Source organism: Fusarium redolens (genome assembly GCF_020744475.1).
Source record: "Fusarium redolens strain MPI-CAGE-AT-0023 chromosome Unknown BKA55scaffold_1, whole genome shotgun sequence".
NCBI classification, from domain to species: domain Eukaryota; kingdom Fungi; phylum Ascomycota; class Sordariomycetes; order Hypocreales; family Nectriaceae; genus Fusarium; species Fusarium redolens.
This window is the reverse complement of record NW_025763664.1, coordinates 207,336-226,399: the sequence shown is the minus strand read 5'-3', so window position 1 is coordinate 226,399 and position 19,064 is coordinate 207,336. Positions and strand designations below refer to the sequence as shown.

At 35.7% G+C, this 19,064-nt stretch overlaps 6 protein-coding genes across 6 annotated transcripts; 4 read left to right on the top strand and 2 right to left on the bottom strand.

Annotated features, from left to right (window-relative positions):
* Window positions 1–10,052: 10,052 nt before the first annotated feature.
* On the top strand, window positions 10,053–12,004 carry BKA55DRAFT_547669 (S-adenosyl-L-methionine-dependent methyltransferase). Its single transcript, XM_046191048.1, has 9 exons — window positions 10,053–10,275; window positions 10,333–10,379; window positions 10,444–10,581; window positions 10,637–10,703; window positions 10,754–10,781; window positions 10,837–10,849; window positions 10,906–11,332; window positions 11,387–11,471; window positions 11,532–12,004. The coding sequence occupies exons 1-9, from the start codon at window positions 10,147–10,149 to the stop codon at window positions 11,684–11,686; spliced, it is 1,089 nt and encodes a 362-aa protein (XP_046055786.1). The 5' UTR covers window positions 10,053–10,146; the 3' UTR covers window positions 11,687–12,004.
* A 288-nt stretch (window positions 12,005–12,292) lies between these two features.
* On the top strand, window positions 12,293–13,413 carry BKA55DRAFT_600676 (uncharacterized protein). The gene has a single exon (XM_046196547.1). It carries the CDS (start codon window positions 12,300–12,302, stop codon window positions 13,266–13,268), a length of 969 nt encoding a protein of 322 aa, XP_046055785.1. The 5' UTR covers window positions 12,293–12,299; the 3' UTR covers window positions 13,269–13,413.
* A 408-nt stretch (window positions 13,414–13,821) lies between these two features.
* On the top strand, window positions 13,822–14,271 carry BKA55DRAFT_497457 (uncharacterized protein; the record flags this gene model as incomplete). The annotated part of the gene is made up of 1 exon (XM_046186471.1): window positions 13,822–14,271. A coding segment is annotated over one exon (450 nt), but the record flags the coding sequence as incomplete, so codon positions are not given.
* Window positions 14,272–14,453: 182 nt separating this feature from the next.
* On the bottom strand, window positions 14,454–15,367 carry BKA55DRAFT_731348 (uncharacterized protein). Its single transcript, XM_046201199.1, has 3 exons — window positions 15,160–15,367; window positions 14,830–15,089; window positions 14,454–14,757 (listed from the first exon to the last, which is right to left on the bottom strand). Exons 1-3 carry the CDS (start codon window positions 15,322–15,324, stop codon window positions 14,562–14,564), a joined length of 621 nt encoding a protein of 206 aa, XP_046055783.1. The 5' UTR covers window positions 15,325–15,367; the 3' UTR covers window positions 14,454–14,561.
* Window positions 15,368–15,947: 580 nt separating this feature from the next.
* BKA55DRAFT_629613 (uncharacterized protein) lies at window positions 15,948–17,740 on the top strand (the record flags this gene model as incomplete). The annotated part of the gene is made up of 2 exons (XM_046196929.1): window positions 15,948–16,744; window positions 16,803–17,740. The coding sequence occupies exons 1-2, from the start codon at window positions 16,087–16,089 to the stop codon at window positions 17,738–17,740; spliced, it is 1,596 nt and encodes a 531-aa protein (XP_046055782.1). The 5' UTR covers window positions 15,948–16,086.
* Window positions 17,741–17,782: 42 nt separating this feature from the next.
* BKA55DRAFT_547664 (uncharacterized protein) lies at window positions 17,783–18,809 on the bottom strand. Its single transcript, XM_046191047.1, has one exon. It carries the CDS (start codon window positions 18,689–18,691, stop codon window positions 17,936–17,938), a length of 756 nt encoding a protein of 251 aa, XP_046055781.1. The 5' UTR covers window positions 18,692–18,809; the 3' UTR covers window positions 17,783–17,935.
* Between the last annotated feature and the right edge of the window lie 255 nt (window positions 18,810–19,064).

The following is a 19,064-nucleotide window of genomic DNA, read 5'->3' as shown; positions in this document are numbered from 1 at the left end:
TATTTATAACTCTTATAATTAATAGTGCTATATAAAGTGCCTTAGTATCTAAAATATTCTTATAGGCTTTAATATTATAAGAAATATTTTATTACCTAAGATAATAAACTTAATATAATTATTTACTTTAAGTAAGGCTTATTACATATAGAGCTTAATTATTATATTAACATTATAAATTAAAAGTAATTTTATATTATCTTTAATATAACTCTTTTTATAGCCTAGTCCTACAGTCCAAAATCAACTCTAGTAGAGTTGATTTTATTGACTGTAGGACTAGGAAGCTGCTGATGAGAAAAGACGGAAATATCAGTCTCTTGGAGCCTTTTCCACCCCCTTATCTTCTCAGCAGGCGGCCTTATGGATTAGGAGACCTCTCAGACCTATAAGCAGCTCTAAGAGCTCTTAGGTCCCTTTGCAGCCTTACAGCTTGACTCAGCAATAGGCCTAGCCTTAACTAAGACTAGGGCTATCTCAGCTGCCTTAATAGCTCGTGATCTACCTAGGAAAACTCATTCTTAGGAAGCTATTCTTTATCTTCCCTTAAAATACCTATCTTTCCCTATCTCTATCCCTTTTCTTAGTCTTTCCTTTCTCTAACTCTTATATATATCTTACTATCTCTTTCCCTTTCTATATCTCTTCCTAGCTTTAGGATTTACTAGCTTAGATATTCCTCTTTCCCTTTCCTTATTTCTATTTTTTTCTTATTCTTTCTTTTATTTTCTTAAAAAGACACTTTATAATTATTTCTTCCTGTCCTTATCTATTAAAATTAAAAAACCTAAATTATAACGGAATAGGTTCCAAACAGGTAAACTAGTCCGTGCTAGGTTTAATGTTTACAGAGTTATAGGGCGTTATACTAAGCGGTTACAAAGTATTACGTCTCTTAATAGTAAATAGAGCAGGTTAGGCATATTTAGGTAAAGAAGTCTTATTAATAGCTAGTAGGTTAAGTTCTATAAAAGTACTAATAAATATAGTCTATATATTTAGTAAATATTAATAGTAATTAGTAAGGTTATTATAGGATTAGTAGTAATTATATTAGATTAGTATTAATTATAATAGATTATTTATAATCTTAAAGTCTTAGTGCTAATCTATTTTAATATAGGTATAATAATTAGTAGAAAATATAGGGTATATATAATAGAATTACTAAGGTTATAACACAATCTCTCCCCTTTATTAGGCCTTATCCTTAAGGCCTGGTTAATATATTTTCTATTAGTTATCTTCTAGTAAGTTTAATCTTAATCCTATAATCCCTTTAAGATATTTAACTATATAGTAAAGGCTAAGAAAACCTCTATTAAAAATTGCAAATCTCTTTATATTCTTATTACAGCATTTAGGAATCTTATTATACCCTATTCTAACTGCATCTATTAAAAGATAGAGGATTTATATATCCTTAATCCTGTAAAATCGAATTGCTATAATCTATATATTAAGTTAGGAATATCCTATAATAGTTATAGCCTTTTTATAGTAGTAGGTATATTTATTCCTTTATAAAACTATTTTGCAGGTTCTTTATTAATATAATATTAGCTAAGAAGATTATTAATAAAAAGCGTTATTTAGAATAAGAAGAGGAGGCTGCTAAAGATAAACTAATTACTCTTTAAGTAAAGTCTACTTATATTTATAATATAATAAATGCTTAGTTTGCTAAAATTACTTATTTAAGGCGCCAGTATTATTAAGTAAAGGTAAAGGGCCTAGATATAATCTAGCATGGTTTTAACTCTATAGACGAACTTAAGAAGGCAGAATAGGACAAGTAGGTAGCTCTAGAAGGTGCTATAATTAATAGGTCCTTCTATAATTAGTCTGCTATTGCTAAGTAATCTAAGTAGGATTTATTAAGTCTTAATGCCTTCCTTAATCCTTCTAGTTTTAGTAGAAATTCTTTAGGAGTTATTAGGCATTAGTAAGGTATTTAGATAGTTTTTATATGTTTTTATTTTCTAGGTAATCCTTCTATTTAATAAGGTATTCTATTTATTTATTAATTCTCCTTATATCTCTAATTACTTCTGCTTTATAGACTTCTAGTCTTTTAATTTCTTCTAGTTTATTACCGGTTTTGACTTATATTATATCGGCTGCTGATTTAAGTAATGTAATATAAAAGATTAAATAGAGCCTAACTTTTAATAGTAAGTCTAGTTTATAATTATTTTCTAAGATTTTTCTTTTAACTTTATATAGTCTAATATACTTATAGTCTAATTTATAACTTAGTTATTTTATTATAATGTTTTTTATGGCTAAGTAGACCATATCTCCCTTTAAGAAGGTTAGTCTTTTAATCCTTTTTATATTATAGTATTTTTTTATTTATTTTCTAATAAATTCTAATTTTTTCCTTAATTCCTTATATAGAGCTTTTAGGTCTTTACTCTTAATTATAGCAGCTAGGTTAACTGTTTTTAGTTCTTGCGCTATATAATATAGGTCTAGGGTAAATTTAAAGTTTACTACTAAAGGTATTATTTCTATACTTTTATTATATATTATATTATAGGTAAGTTAGGCACTTAGCAACTTTTCTACCTAATTATTTTATTTATAGTTAATATAATATTATAAGTATTATTCTAATACTTAGTTTATTTGTTTAGTTTATCTATCTATTTGCAGTCTAAATGCTATTAAGAGTCAGTAGTTTAGTCCTATATAAGACATTAATACTTACTAAAATTTACTTATAAATATTATTCTTCTATCTATTAAGATTTTATAAGATAGTTTATATTCTCTAATTATCCTATTATAGAAGATATAAGAAAGTTACTTTATATCTATATCTTCCCTATAGGGTATATAGTAAGAAAATTTAGTAAGTTAATCTACTATTACTAAGATACTATTATAAAAGATTCTAGTTAAGGGTTCTTCTAATAAGGGTAGCTTAATTATGCAGTCTATTATAATTAAACTTTATAGTCTTTCTACTACTTCTAGTAGTTATAGTAGACTATAAGGTTTATATTATTATGCTTTAGTTTTTATATATAAGTTATATTATTTAATAACCTTCTTTACTGTTTTTTTAATTCCTTCCTAATTATAATATATCTAGATATATTTTAGGGTTTTCTTAATGCCTTGGTGGCTATATAGGGGATATCTATATATATCCTATACTAGTTCTTCCCTAAATTGTTTAGGTACCTATAGTTTGTTATTATAGGTAGGTATTTTAGTTCTACTTCCAATAGGATCTTAAAGGTTATATCCTATAATATTATTTTAGATTTTATTTATCTATTTTTCCTAATTTATAGGTTTATAGTTGTTTATAAGTCCTAGGGTTTCTACTTATTATATAAATTAGTATTCTCCTTTATTATTCTTTTTTAAGAGTTATTCTTTTGCTTTTATTATGCCGGTATTATAATCCGGTTATTGGCTAATAGCATTAGCTTATCTATTATCTAAACCTTTATAATAAATAATTATAAAGTTAAATTTATATAGGTATTTAGTATAATATAGTTATTATTAGTTAAGTTCTTGCATTATAGTAAAATATAAGATATTTTAATAATTAGTATAAACCTTAATTTAATATATACTTCCTATAAGGTAGTATTTAAACTCCTTAAAGTAGTTAATAATTACTAGGAATTCTTTATTATAGATAAGGTAATTTAGTTCTGCCTTATATAATTTATAAGAATAGAATGTAATTAAGTAAAGCTTTCCTTCTTTATCTTATTATCTAATTTATCCTCCTAAAGCGAAATCTAATAAGTTAGTCTCTAGTTCTATTTCCTTATTAAGGTTAAATATAACTAGTATAGGTTTGCTAAGGATAGCTTATTATAGTGCTTTAAATACTGCTTATATATCCTGTTTCTATATAAATTTCCTATCTTTCTTTATAAGTTTTATAAGTAGGTTTGCGATTTTGCTAAAGTCTTTAATAAATCTTTAGTAATAGTTAGTAAATCTTAAAAAGCTCTAAACTTCTTTAACTATTATTAATAGGGGCTAATCTACTACTATTAAGATTTTCTTTTATTTTATTTTAATTTTGCTAGGTATAATAGTATGTCTTAAGAAGTCTACTTCTTTTATATAAAAGTAACTTTTTTCTAGTTTAACTAGTAAGTTAGTATCTTATAGGGCTTTTAAAACCTTATAAATATATTCCTTATATTCTTTTTTATTATTTAAGAAGATTAAGATATTATCTAAGTAATATACTATAAAGATATCTAAATACTATTAAAGTATATTATTAATTATCTACTAAAATATTATAGGTATATTAGTAAGTCTGAATAGTATTACTAAATACTTAAAGAGTCTGAATTTAGTTCTAAATACTATCTTCTATTTATCTCCTTCTTTAATATAGATTAGGTTATAAGCTCCCTTAAGGTCTAGAGTAGTAAAGATCTATTTGCCTTATAGGCAGTCCTTAAGTTCTATAATAAGCAGAAGTAAGGTCCTATCCTTAATTATAAGGTTATTTAACCTCCTATAATCTATAATAAGTTATAGTTTCTTATTCTTTTTTAGGATAAATATTACTAGAAATCCTACTAATAAGTTAGATATCCTAATATTTTCTTTTACTAATTCTATATTTAGGTAATCTCTTAGGGTAGTAAGTTCTTTCTTATTAAGGTTATATATCTTCTAGAATAGTAAGTTATCTTTTCTAAGCTATATTTTATAGTCTTAGTAGCTATATTGCAGTACCTTTATTTTAAGTTCTTCTTTAAATAGTTTTTTATAGATATAATATTCCCTTAGGATATTTTTAAGTTAATCCTGTTATTCCTGTTCTTTAAGTCGTTTCTAATGTTTTAGTTATTTATCTAGGTTATATAGTTAATATCTAATAAGGCCTAGGGCTTATTAATTTCATCATTTCCTGCCTTTTATATACTTATATCGTGCTCCTTTTAGAGTTAGCAGATTCTTTGTTCTGCATGTCCCTATGCTATTATCTTTAGTTAGGGTTTAAGATCTCTTATTATTCGTTATAATTGTTTTATTATCGCTATCTGAGTTATTGTGAAAAGTAACTTAGCCAGTTAGCTAGTTAATATATAGGTTTATTTATTTAAGCTAAGGCATACCGAGGATAATATCTACATCTAGTAGTAAGGGAATAATATCTAGGTCTATTCCTTAATTTTTCCCTTAAATAAGGACCTTAAGGTAATTAATCTCTTAATCTACTATTCTATTATTATAGTTAAAAAGTTATCCCTTTGCGCTAATAACTAGGTATAGGACTTGCTTTTTTCTTTATAGTAATTCAAGCTCTATAACTAGGTCTAGATTAATAAAGTTATATTTAGCTCTATAATCAATCTAAGCGTTTAGCTATCTCCCCTTAATCTGAACTTTTAGTACTAGGCTATTAGGCTTGCTATCTTATATAGCTCCTAGAGTACTTATTAGTCTGAGTTATTCTTATCCTTATGCTTTACATATCTATAGCTTTATTATAAATAGCATTTCTTATTTCTTAATATATCTTAGTAAATTTATTTGCAGTTGCTATTATAGTATCCTTCTCTATTAGTGTAATTATTCTTAAATTCTTTATTATATAGTAATTACTAGAAGTATTCTTCTAGTTTTATATCTTGCTTATTTAGTATAATTCCTTATTTGGGTTATTTATTATTAATTATATCTTCTATAATTATAATCTTATTAAGTTATTAGAGATCTATAGGGTTATTATATAAGTAGAGTCTATTATCTTCCTACTAGTATATTAGCTCTTCTGTGGTTTCTAAACTAGTATTATTAACTGATGGTTCCTTTATTAAGTGGTTATATTATCTATTATTAATCCGTTCTTAATACTCTTTTTCCTATTTTTAATATTTTTTCTTTATTTTATTAACTTTTTCTTAATTAAATACTTCTTTAAGGTAATTAAACTTTCCTTTAGTAATTATCTAAAATTCTTTTTTAGCATCTTTAATAAATTTTTATAATTATTAAATCCTCTTATAGAGTTAATTTACTTTATAAGTCTATTAATAGTAGGCTATATTAAATCATAGTTCTGCTACTCCTAGGTTTTTATACTACATATATACTAGGTATCCTTTTATTTCCTTTCTTAAGTAGGGTTTATTATTAGGTATACTAGGGATAGTTACTAGAAAGTAATTATTATTAAGTTTTTTTTACTTATATATTTTATACTAATAGTATTTATAAGATAGCTATAATATCTCTTTATATTATTTATTTATTAGAAATATTTAAATATTATCTTATTTATTAAATTATTCTTCCTTATATAGTAGGTTTATAGCGTTATTAATATAATATACTCTAATATTTAAGAGTTTAATTATATTAGTATTTCTATATTCTCTAGCTCCTTATATATACCTATCTTCTAGTAATATCTATATCCTATTCCCTACTTTATTAAATAGTAGCTTATAGGGTTATTTCTATTTTTATTTAAGGCATTTATCTTCCTTATAGAGGTATTATGCAGTTACTTATGCTGCTCTTCCTTTATATCCTATATTTTAGGAGTATTAATAGTAATAATTATAGATTTTATTTCCTACTTCTTATTCCTTATTAAAGGCTATTTCTTTTTTCTAGAGCTTATTTATTATTATAGTTTTTATAGGGATATTATCTATCTTACTAGTTAACTTGGCTTTTTTATCTATATTAGGGGTAGTTGCTATTCCTTATTATATTATTCCTAAGACTTCTAGTTATTATTATTTATTACCTTTTTTATTATCCTTCTTTTATTATCTTCTCTCCCTTTATTTCTATTAGAAGTATTCCTTTTATTTTAGGTCTTTTATCTTTCTGTAATAGTAGTTATTATTAATTTCGTTTCTATAAAGTCTTTATTATTCTTGCTCTTTTTCTAAGAGCAGTTCTCCTTTCTTTCTTCCTATAGTTTTAGATAGTAGCTCTATAAAAGTTAACTTATAATATAAGACTATATTATATCTGCTTTAGGTTATTCCTAATACTTTAGTTAGTCCTAGAGGTTACTTACCTTAATTTAGGTCCTTAAATCTTTATAATTTTAGGCAATTATATATAATATATTTATACTTATTATAGTTATAGTATTTAACTTTAGATATATCTTATTATTAATTATTATTATTACCTAGTTAAGTGGCTTTAAGTACTATAGGTCCTAGTTATATACTATATATAATATTATTTAACTAGTTGCCTTATTATTATCCTTAGTTTTAAGAGTTACCTTAATTATTATTATATCTCTAGCTAGGGTAATATAGGTTAAAGTTACTTCCTTTTTATTAGTAGGCGGCTTTCTCTCTTCTGCATTTATATTATCTTTTATTAATCTTAATTACTATAGTAATATATATAATTAGGTTATTAGGCCTATCGGCTAGGTATAGTTTATCCTTAATATCTTCCTTTAAACTTTAGTAGTAGATTTCTATAAAAGACTTATTATCTTATTAAGTTTTAGCAATAAGCTATTTAAACTTAGCTAAGTATGCAGTATATAATTTATACTACTTAAGTGCTAGTAGTTCTACTATAGCTTATTGTTCTTTATTAACTACTCTAAAATTATCCTTAAGTACTTATTTAAAGTTTTCCTAATCTCTAAAGATATTTTAGGTATCCTAATCTTATAGGTTTTCTTTATTTTTAAGGTAATTCCTTATAATAGGTTTAAACTAATCTTTAGTATCTCCTTAGATTAGTAGTGCAGTAAATAGTAGCTTCTTAATAGCAGTATCTAGTTTATTAAGAAATAGGTAGAAATATCCTTTTATTTAGGTAAGAAATAGGATTATATTAGCTGCCTATCCTTTAAATAGTTCTGGCTTAAGTAGCTTAAGTACTTTACTAAGGTTATATCCTTATAATTTATTAATATTATTATTAGCTAGCGCAGCGCTTTGCTACTTATTAACTTATATTTATAGGTTATAGATAGTAGTGTATAACTACTAAACTTTAGCTATTAGTTTAGCTATACTAGGGGGTACTCTAGTATAAGGAGGTGCTAGGCCGGTATTACTAAATATTTTAATAATATAATATTACTTAGTTATTTAATGCAGTATATTCTAAATAAGAGCTATTAATATATAATAGAATAGGTTTTAAATAGGTAAACTAGTTTATGCTAGGTTTAATATTTATAGAGTTATAAGGCATTATACTAAGTAGTTATAAAGTATTATATCTCAATAGTAAATAAAGCAAGTTAGGTATATTTAGGTAAAGAAGTCTTATTAATAGCTAGTAGGTTAAGTTCTATAAAAGTGCTAATAAATATAGTCTATATACTTAGTAAATATTAATAATAATTAGTAAGGTTATTATAGGATTAGTAGTAATTATATTAGATTAGTACTAATTATAATAGATTATTTATAATCTTAAAGTCTTAGCGCTAATCTATTTTAGTATAAGTATAATAATTAGTAGAAAATGTAGGGTACACGTGATGGAACCGCTAAGGTCGTAATATAAATAGTAAATAAGTAAAAAAGCTCTTATATAAACTAACCTTAACCCTAACCTTAAGATAAAGTTTCTTATTAATTAATTAATAAGGTATTATATATATATTAATACTAGTTTTCTATAATAGTTATAGTTTCCTAAGGGATAAACTAGTTTATTTTTAATTTATATTAGTAAATAAAGTAAGGTATAATACTAAGTAATATAAAGTATTATATCTCTTAATAATTAATAATACAATTTAGGTATATTAAGGTAAAGAAGTTATATTAATAGCTAATAAGTTAGAATTTATAAAAGTAATAATAAATATAATTTATATATTAAAATATATATATTATAATTAATAAGGTTATTATTGGATTAATTCTAATCTTAACATACATAATAAGCGAAGCGGACAGACAAGCGAACCGGACACTCCACTTTTCACCTTAAAGGTAGGTTTTTAAAAGCTTATAAAAAGCTTAACTTAAGCCCAAAATGGCTATAATTTTAATAGCTTAAATATAAGTACTAAAGTAAGCTATATTAAATTTTTAAGATTTTTAAAAAAATCCTATATAGCTATAAACCTTAAAGTCTATTTACACTGTAAAATACACTATATCTTAAGGTTTTCTATATAAAATAAAATTATTAAAAATCTTTTAAAAATACTTCTTTATATAATTAACTATACTATTTTAAAAAATATATTTTTTAAAATTTTAACTATTTTATTTAGGTCTTAGAATACTATAGGGTAAGCCACTTTTTGCTGCACAGTATTCTGTCCGGTTCGCTTGTCTGTCCGGTTCGCTTATCATGTACGTTAGTAGATTGGTATTAATCCTTAATAAATTAGTTCTAATTATAAAGGCTAAGTATTAATTAGGTTACGTAGGGTCTTCTGGTAATTAGATGAAAATATAGAGTACACGTGATGTGACCGCAAGGGTTGTAATATAATATAATTCTTTTCTTAAATTAAATAATTAGCTATAAAAATATTAATAATCAGCTAAAAACTATAGGAAAAATATAAACTAACCCTTAGATAAAGTAATATTTTTACTAATATATAAATAACTATAATATATATACTTAAAATAATTTTTCTAACCTTCCTTTATTATATACTTTACATAATTCTTAGTATAAAAAAAATAAAGTATAATTTTATAACCTTTATATATAAAAGGTTTAGCTCTGGCAAGATAATGCTAAGTTTCTGGAGATAATATAATTAGTATATTAGGAAGAAAAAAAGTTTATAGAGTTACGTTAAATGCACATTAGAAAGGACCAATAAATAATTGATAAGCAAGGTCGCATCTCGCTTGGCCTACCCTTGCAAAACGCAACGAGAGAAGAGAGAAGTATGCAAAACTCTGCCAAATCAGAGGCGTTGCGTACATAAACTTGCTCTTGGTCCGCTATGTGCTAAGCGAGTATTCTCTATCCGGGGTGAAGAATGTGCTAATAAGCGAGCATTCTCTATCCAGGATCTGACCACTCGATGCTGTTAGGCAGGCCTTCCCCCAGCCTGGCCTCGATACCTTGCGTTGGTTGCAGCAACGCTCCAATGCGCTATTTTCCGTCTCAGTCGACGGCCACCAACTCTCATCCTTCATACACACTCTGTTTAACAGTTCTCAAAATATGGACAACACCGGCACGGTGCCGGCAGTCGCCACTGAGACAAACTCACGAAACACGACAGACATTATTTCTGAATCCATGTCTTCCGCAATGCCAGATCAAGGAGGACCGGAGCTCGTTGCAGCACAAGTACGTGCCCCGCTCGAACCCGAATTGTTGATATTCTGAGCAGAGTATGAGCTCTAGGGCGACAATGGAGAGGATGACGGTGACTCAGCCCTCGGAGAAGACTTGTAAGTGTTATATCTATCTGCTCTTTTCCCCCTTTAAAGATCGTTTACTAATGCACCACACTAGTGCAAGCTCGACCGCTTCCATCACCTCCAGTATTCTCGAATACCGAAAGTTTCAGGGTCGAACCTTTAATAGTGAGAAGTACGAAACTGAATATTTCGCACCGAATGATGATCGGCAGAAGGAGTCTATTGATATCTCGTAAGGCAAGCTCCACGCAACAAACGTCCAATCGCCCTACTAAAAAAGTGAAAAGGCATCACTACCTCATGTTACTTCTCGACGGCAAGCTTTCGCTAGTCCCTTTGACAGATGACCTGGAGGCCAGTTGCTCAGGCTTCTCCAATTTCTTCCTGGAACTAACTATATACAGAAAGTACTGGATATAGGAACCGGGACTGGTAAGTAGTACATTGGATAACACCTGGAGCAGGAAAGAAGCTGACTAGCGACTAGGTATATGGGCAATGTACGGAAGAGTCTTGAGTTTCATAGGGAGCAGTTGCAAATACTGATTTTTCACAGCGATTTTGCCGACCAATGTCCCAATGCCGAGGTCATTGGCACGGATCTTTCTCCAATCCAACCAGATTGGGTGCCACCAAACGTCAGATTTGAACTTGAGGATGCGACTAGTGGTTGGACTTGGTCCGATAATAGCTTTAACTTTGTCCATATGCGCTACCTTATTGGCGCTATTGCTGATTGGGGTGCGCTGTTCAAAGAAGCATTCCGCTGCTGCAAGCCTGGGGGCTTTATCGAATCTGTCGAGGTCAATCCTATTTTCCTCAGCGATGATGAGACAACTAGCGACGTAATGGCAGTGCAGACATGGAACAAGCTTTTCAAAGAGGCGAGCAAAGCTTTTGGTCGCAGCTTCTGCGAGATCGAAGGAGACGTACAGCTTCTTGCTGCTGCTGGATTTGTTGACCTACAAGTTACTGACTTCAAGGTACCGTCTGCTTACGCATCGCCCTTTCTAACCTTTGCGTCTCACATCATCTAGGTTCCTGTTGGCGGGTGGGCTAAGAACCCCAAGTTACGTGAAGTCGGTCAGTTCCTTCGCGCAACGATAGAAAACGATCTTGAAGGTGAGCGAGGCATCGGTCCTGGCCTTCGTGTAATCATTTCAGCCTTCTAATGGAGTATAGGATACACCCTCATGGCGTGGCAGCAGATTTTGGGATGGCCCAAAGACGAATATGAGGTGTTTCTGATGGAGATGCGAAAATCTCTCAGAGATAAGAAAGTTCACAGTTACATACGCGTTCGATTCATAAACGCCCGCAAGCCAGAAGTTGTTTAGATGATCAGAGCCTCGAGGTAGGCGATGCTTTCATCAAGTTCTGTGACATACTTTGCAGATACTGGCCTCTTCTTCTTATCCAGCTCACGATACTCGCATACCTTGCCAGCCTCAGCGCAGCTTTCGCATGGTTCTGTTCTTGAGCACTTGAGCTGAGTGATTTATAAGCGTGGGTTCTTACAAAGACGCCTTAACAGACCTTGCGTTTACACCTAGTCAGCAGTTAGATAAAATTTGTTTTATGGAGAGTTGGACAGCTTACGATATTTTCTTGTGCATACTGTCACTTTATTTGACCTGATTGCGGATATATTGGTGATTCTGTCTCATCATTTTAGCTTCTATGGTGAGACCACGTGATCGGCGCCTAGAGCAACCATCACAGCGATATCTCACTATATAGTCATGTGCTTTAATTGGTGGTTAACTATGCCCAGAACGTGGAAAACGTGGCTGATCTGAGATGTAATAATCATAGAAGTGACTTGAGATGTGCATGTCTTGACGTCATCGAATGTCATGGATCATAATGGCCTTATATAAAGTGTTAGAACTTCACAACGGTGTTCTCACGTTCCTTGCATCAAATAATTTTATCTGGAGCCTCGAAACCATGCTTGGAAGCAGTAACAAGTTCGACCCAAACACTGACATCCCCGACTTGAGCGGAAAGGTCTTTGTTGTAACAGGCGGCAGCGCAGGAATAGGGTATGGAATCTCAGCGCATATCCTCCAGCACCATTGCCAGAAGCTTTACCTTCTTGGGAAAAAGCAGCATCACCTCGATGAGGCCGCAGAGGGCTTGAAGCAGTACGGTGATATTTCCCGTGTGGAGTTTGTCCAGGTTGAACTTGAGGATCTCCATCAGACAGACCAGGTGGCGAAAAGACTTGTGTCCGAGCTAGACCGCCTTGACGCATTGGTCTTGAACGCTGGGCTTGGTGTTGGGCCGTATGGAGAGACTAAAGATGGCGTTGATAGCCATATGCAAATCAATGTCTTTGCGCAGCACCATTTGGCCATGACGCTACTGCCCAAGTTGATCGCTACGCCTGACAGCAGGCTCTGTCTTCAATCGTCAGATCTGCACCGTGCAGCGCCCAGCGACATCAAGTTCGCTGATCTTCAAGAGATCAATCGGGACATTGGCCCAACCTACCTCTACAACCGCACCAAATTGGCCCAAGTACTTCTTGTTCGTGCCCTCTATCGGCGGAAGCAGCAAGGTCGACTAGGTATGCAGCCTGGACAAGGGCCTTGGATCAACGCCACTCATCCTGGGGGCGTCAAGACAGATCAACAGGAACAGGCCATTGATGCTTACGGGACTTTGGGCAAGGTTGGAGTCGCTGTCATTCGGCCTTTCATGAAGGATCCAGTGGACCAGGGATGTCGACCGATTCTGTTCGCGGCGACTAGTAATGCTATTAGGGAGGAGAAGATTGATGGTAGTTACATTGTGCCAGACTGCAAGGTCACGGAGGCTTCTTCGCAGGCACTTGATGAGGGTTTGCAGGAGCAGCTTTGGACACTTACGGAGAAGATCCTGAAAGAAAAGCTTGGATCTGGAGCTGGGCAGTAAGAAAAGAGATGAGTTATCTTATCCTTGACCAGATTCAGGAATCAAAAAAGCTCCATACAATATCTCACGTTCTAAGAGGTCAATAAAAACCAAATAATTATTTTCCTACCTTCAGACATACTAACAAAAGTCATGTGTTACTTGCTCAAACTTTATTATAAGTCAATGAATTTTTTTTAAGGCGTACATGTGAGACTAAGCATAAATGTGCATAAGAATGCATAAGATAATTATGGGACAATCCATACACGCTTATTTGTTGCATAACTTCATGCTCAGGGTAAATGAAATGGCTTCTCGCTTCTCAGCCTGAATCTCCCAATCCATTACAACGTACCATCATCGACAGTCCCTAAAATTCATCTTCTATATCCTGCACTTTCCTTTTCTCCCAATACCAAAATGGCACAGGAAGGCCGCCTCATAAAATACCACCAACTGCGACATCGCTCCAAGATCTGACCATTATCGAAGGATGGGATGCAGAAACAAACATGCCCAAATATGTCACCTTCTACCTCGTTACTCCCGAAGAAGAAGTTTTCTTTAGTCAATCAACAAAGAACTTTTAGCAGAGACATTTACGATGGAAAAGATATCTCAGCCGGCACATCCCAACATTATTGGCTACCATGGCTGCCGTGTCAGGCGTGGACGCATCACTTCTATAGTCCTTGAAAAGCTTGATCAAACACTACAGCAATTCTCAGCTACTCCAGAGTTTGAGAAGCTAGACAAGCCCAACTTCCTAGAGGCTCTCCAATCAGCAGTCGCCTACATCCACTCACTGGGCCTAGCTCACAACGATATCAACCCACACAACATCATGGTCAAGCATGGAATGCCGATACTCATTGACGTTGGTTCATGTCAGCCTGTAGGACAGCGACTTCAGTCGCTGGGGACCGACGGGTGGTATGAGGAGCTTTTCTTTACATCTGAGCAGAAGCACGACACATATTCATTGAACAAACTCAGAGAGTGGATTCATAATCCGGAATAAGAGACGAGGCAAAGACGAAAGCTGTGGTTAGGCTGGGGGATGGCAGAAAACACAAGACCATTGTATAAGTGATAAAGATACTTAGGTAAGTTAAGAGTAATTTAGGGCGGATTTCGAATACGTTTTGATCATTATATTTTTACATCCTGACTCAGGGTCGTACGTGTTTTGACGCCCTGAGGCTAGGATATGTCGGCATTTCTGAGGGTGTCCCAACAGGACAGCAAGTAGCAGCTTACTACCAGCTATAGCCGAAGCTTGGTCCTTGCAACTGTCCCAAAGGATTGTATTCAATGCACGGCTTGCTCATCCCTCGTTGGCTCCAGCCCCACTGGTGTTGTAGACTGGCCAGTCCACACAGGAGCATACTCTGTTTCGCCTTCAGGTTTGCTCAAAAGCTTTTCTCGCTCCGTACTACCTCGTATTCGCCGCTCGAGCCTACGGGCCGCCATGATATCAACCACCACCATGGCAATAGAGCTCAACCTAACATTCGAGTCAGCAATCTCTCCGTGATGATGAACGTCTCGGGGGGACGCGATTAGCTGGAAGTCTCACAGGCCAGTTCCTCCAGCCGCCAACAAGGTCTTGTAGAGGCCGCACACCAAAATGCCACGATCATTGCCCCAGCGCCTCATGGTGCAAGGAATCAAGATAGTTGGTTCGATTGCGTTGATGAGGAGTCCGTAACCTGTAGCCCAGAGGGCCGCAAGTACTACGTTCACAACCGCGCTCGTCTTGGGCACGGGTGAGCGAAGCACGACCCAGATGCCCATGACAGTATTAGAGATGAGGGTGGCAAGGGCGGAGCCTTGTAGCTATAGTAGTAAAAGGTCAGTTTAGCAACAGCAAAAGGTGTTGGGAAGTATCAATGAATGGGTTTATTACAAAAAAGAACATCCACGGAATTTTGACGTGCTCCTGGTTCAAGTGGGCGATAAAGAAGAACATTATGCCAGCGACAACACATGATGAGATGACTTGAAAGCTCTTCGCGAGGAGGAATGGGATCCGCCGATATGGGAATAACCCAGATGATAGGAATTGTGCCATCTCGAGGGTGACTGTTAAGGCGATAATTGGATCTTGTTAATTCTTGCAGTGGGTTCAACAAGACAGCACATCTGTCGTGAAGAGATGAGCTTTGTGTATTTTGTAGCTTGGGGCAGGAAAAGTCTCGGCTATCCCTTAGACTAGGTAGCCAATGTCAGAGAGTCTGCCTCGGCGCAGCATTCCCCGTGTACTTTGCTAATTCTCCGCAAAAACATGGAGGAGCCCGTGAAAAGACGGAGGAGTCATGGCAAAATTCTTGCAGAGGTCTAAGACTTTCCGCTTTAAGCGACGTGTGACCATGAATGTGGCTATTTTGGACTGGTTTATTTCCTGGAGGCGGCGGTCTAGACCGGGCCCCCTGTAATTGATGTTCGCATTTAGCAATTGAAACAAGCTTCCAGATAAGCTTACAGCCTAGCACGGTAAGCAGCGCCTCTAAAAGTTCAGCTGGTGACATTTTATCAGTCTGTCATTCGACCTCAGAGTCGAAGCTGGGCGTTTTCGGCGTGACCACAATCAAATTGAATCAGCCACAAGGGGGTTCAGCTACAGTAAATTGTCAGGGTGCTACTAGGTTAGTAGCACAAATGCTTAGAATTGTCTTTGCTATTTCCTGGTGGTTTATCATTTGAATGATTCATATAGTCTCTCATCACTCCAACGATTGCCCACGCGCTCCACCTGAAAGTAGAAGGGCTTAGGCGAGATTCAATTGCCAGAAGTACACCTGTTATCAAAACTTGAAAGTACCAAGAAGAATCGATGTTGAAGAATTATACTCTATCTTTTGTGCTCTTCGCGGGCCTTTCCGCTTTGTTCTCCATTTGCGATGCTGCAGTTCGAAACACAAGTCTTGTTGAAGACCTTACTGGGTTTGGGAATAATCTCACCACTATTGACATTGAATATCAGATTTGGGCCGGATGCGGGCCTCCAGAAAACTTGACAACAATTCGCCGTCGAGTTGCGTATGTAGTCGTCAACGGGTTGGCTGTTATCGACGGTGACGTTGTCTATGGTACAGAGGGTGACATCCTAGCGGATCGAGTCACTGATTCTCCCACCAAGCGCTCTCTGTCTAATCGCGCTCCCGGCGGGAGATGGCCGAACGCAATTGTCCCTTACTCGTGGAGCGATGAAGACGTATCGTCATGGTTGTCGGATGCTGACAAGAGCTCAAGAATGAAGCTCTTCGAAGAGGCTGCTAAGATATGGATGGATCGTTTGCCTTGGCTGCATATCATTCATTTGACCACCCCGTATGACCCCAAGGCAACGACGCCGGCCAACCGCATTACCGTACAGTTTGTCAAGGGCGGAACATCATCGTCGCCGTTGGGTCGAGCAGAGCGGCAGGACTGGAGTTACATCTCACTTGGAGAAGGCTATTTAAGCACGTACGTTCATGAGATAGGACATAGTAAGTTCCCGTAACACCTCGAGGACCCATATCTGCCAGACACTGACCCCGTATCAAGCACTCGGCCTTCAACACGAACACAAGCGCCCTGATAGAGATCAGTACTTTAATCTTGATTGCTCGGCTCTTATGGTTGATGACAAGGGGGTAGCTCCTGTCTGCACCTCAGAAGACAAGTGCCAAGGATGGGGCTGTCAGTTCACGGCGCTGGTAGACCCGTTGGTCTATAATTTTGAAGGACCGTACGACACAAGCTCTGTCATGCACTACTTTGAGCGCAGTGCCGCAAAGGACTCTTTATCCCAGCCTCTGTCCCCCATCAAACCCGGTGTCAAGGTTGGTCGAACGTCTCGGCCGACGCTCATGGACCTGCTGCGTGTTTGCAACATGTACCAAATCCAGTGCGCTGGCCGTGGAATCTGCGGTGACGGTATTTTCTCTCCAGCCAACGGCGAGGAGTGTGATCCTGGATGTGGAAAAAGCGATACTTGTACCGAAGACTGCAAGCTAAAGCCCGTATGCGGAAACAGGATTGTCGAAACTGGTGAGGAATGCGATGATGGACCAGCGGGTAGCACGACTTGCACCACGAGCTGCAGAAAGAAGCCTGTTTGTGGTAATGGCCTCGTTGAAGACGGCGAAGAATGTGATGATGGGGCTTCCGGAAGTCCCACGTGTACCAAGGACTGCAAAAAGATCACATGCATCGAGACGTGTGACCCAGATCCTAGGTTTAACAAATGCGACCTTACCGCTAGCTGCACCAAGGTTGAGGGTGGCTCTGCTGCCAGCGCTGGAAAGCATTACTGTGCTTGTCAAGCCGGATTCCGTGCACCATTGGGTCAGTCACAGATGAGGCTTCCTTGGTTTAAACCCATCTCACAAGAGGGCCGTGTATTTGTCGAACCTGGCCAGGCATGCAACATCCTATGCAATGCCTATACACTGGGGAAGGATGGGTGCAAAGAGGTCGCTGAGCAGGCGGCATGCTACTAGCTATAGAGGACATATTTAAACCTACATTGGATGTATTTAAAGCACGATCTTTCCATTAAATATATTAAGAAGGGTGAAGACTAGTTAAACAGTAATAAGTATAATACAAAATTAGTTATATTATATCTAGTCTAGAAACTGACGTTTAAGTGATAGTACTTTATCGATAAAGAAGTTGAGATACGTAGAAATGTACTACTCTGCTGCCATTATAACAGCATCATCAATATAAAAGCTCAGACGCTCACAGACACCCCTGACAGCAACACTGATCCCAGAGTCCAAGCGAGCTTGACTCCACGAGCACGTCACTGTTGCCAACACCCACTCATCGAGGGGTCCTGCGATGTTGGCAGTAGTGAAATATCCAGTCTGTGATCCAGTCCCATAGTCACATGAGACGAATCGGGTAAAACAACTGCCTGCAACCGTTACTTTGACGTAGACGGAGAAGGTATACGGCTTGTCGGCCTCAAACAACGAAGCATCAAGTCGCTGTCTGAAGCCGATGTCTGCCGGACCTCCCGGGACGGCACTGATGTATCCAGACTGACTACCTCCATGAGCCTCCGAGGTAGACAAGGTAGGATCACCGTAATAACCAGATCGTTCCCAGGGCGCGACAGCGTTTTCCTCGAAGCCGGGGTTGAGGAGGAGGTTGCTTGGCTCCTGGGGAAGATCCGATGTTGTAGTTGAAGGCTCAGCTGAAGTGGTGGTAGTGGCCGTCTCAGAAGCAGTCAAGGCCTCAGTTGTAGAGGCTGAAGGCTCGCTGGTGAGTTCAACGGTAGTAACACCCTCGGAAATAGTCGGCAATTGCGTGGTAGAAAGTGAAGGCTCTTCGGTACTCGAAGTCAAAGCTGTTGTGACTGAAGAAGCGGAAGGCTTGCAGGGAGACGCCAAGGCTGTCGAGCACAAAGCTAGCAGCTGGAGGGTTGGGTGTGTAAACCTCATGATGCTGGTGGCGTTAGGGAGGAAACGTATAAAGGAACGGGATTTGCAGCTTGGGCGTGGCGGCCACTATTTGGTCTCCCTACTCGATGAATATTAAAGAGTGTGAGAATGAGTGTAGAGAGTAGGTAAAGAGCGGAAAAAACAAGAAGGACCAACGAAAATGATTTTATGCTTGAAGCCCCAGGCTAGAATCATAATTAGTATATCCAAAATGAGCCTAGCCCGATCAGCTATTGGCTTGGCCGCTGAACTATTGAATGTGGCGTTGATATGCACGAATACTTTCGCTGGATCTTTGATGTAAGTGGGGAGGGCGGAAATTACGTTAAAAATTGACGATAGGCCCGCAGAAGAAGTGCCAGTTATCGTCGTC

Coding starts and splice junctions, on each gene's coding strand:
- BKA55DRAFT_547669 (XM_046191048.1), top strand. CDS start 10,147: ATGGACAACACCGGCACGGTGCCGGCAGTCGCCACTGAGACAAACTCA. Junction 10,704..10,753: donor CTTTGACAGATGACCTGGAG/GCCAGTTGCTCA, acceptor AACTATATACAG/AAAGTACTGGATATAGGAAC. Junction 11,333..11,386: donor TACAAGTTACTGACTTCAAG/GTACCGTCTGCT, acceptor CACATCATCTAG/GTTCCTGTTGGCGGGTGGGC.
- BKA55DRAFT_600676 (XM_046196547.1), top strand. CDS start 12,300: ATGCTTGGAAGCAGTAACAAGTTCGACCCAAACACTGACATCCCCGAC.
- BKA55DRAFT_731348 (XM_046201199.1), bottom strand. CDS start 15,324: ATGGCACAATTCCTATCATCTGGGTTATTCCCATATCGGCGGATCCCA. Junction 15,090..15,159: donor TTCCGTGGATGTTCTTTTTT/GTAATAAACCCA, acceptor TTACTACTATAG/CTACAAGGCTCCGCCCTTGC. Junction 14,758..14,829: donor GCGGCTGGAGGAACTGGCCT/GTGAGACTTCCA, acceptor CTCGAATGTTAG/GTTGAGCTCTATTGCCATGG.
- BKA55DRAFT_547664 (XM_046191047.1), bottom strand. CDS start 18,691: ATGAGGTTTACACACCCAACCCTCCAGCTGCTAGCTTTGTGCTCGACA.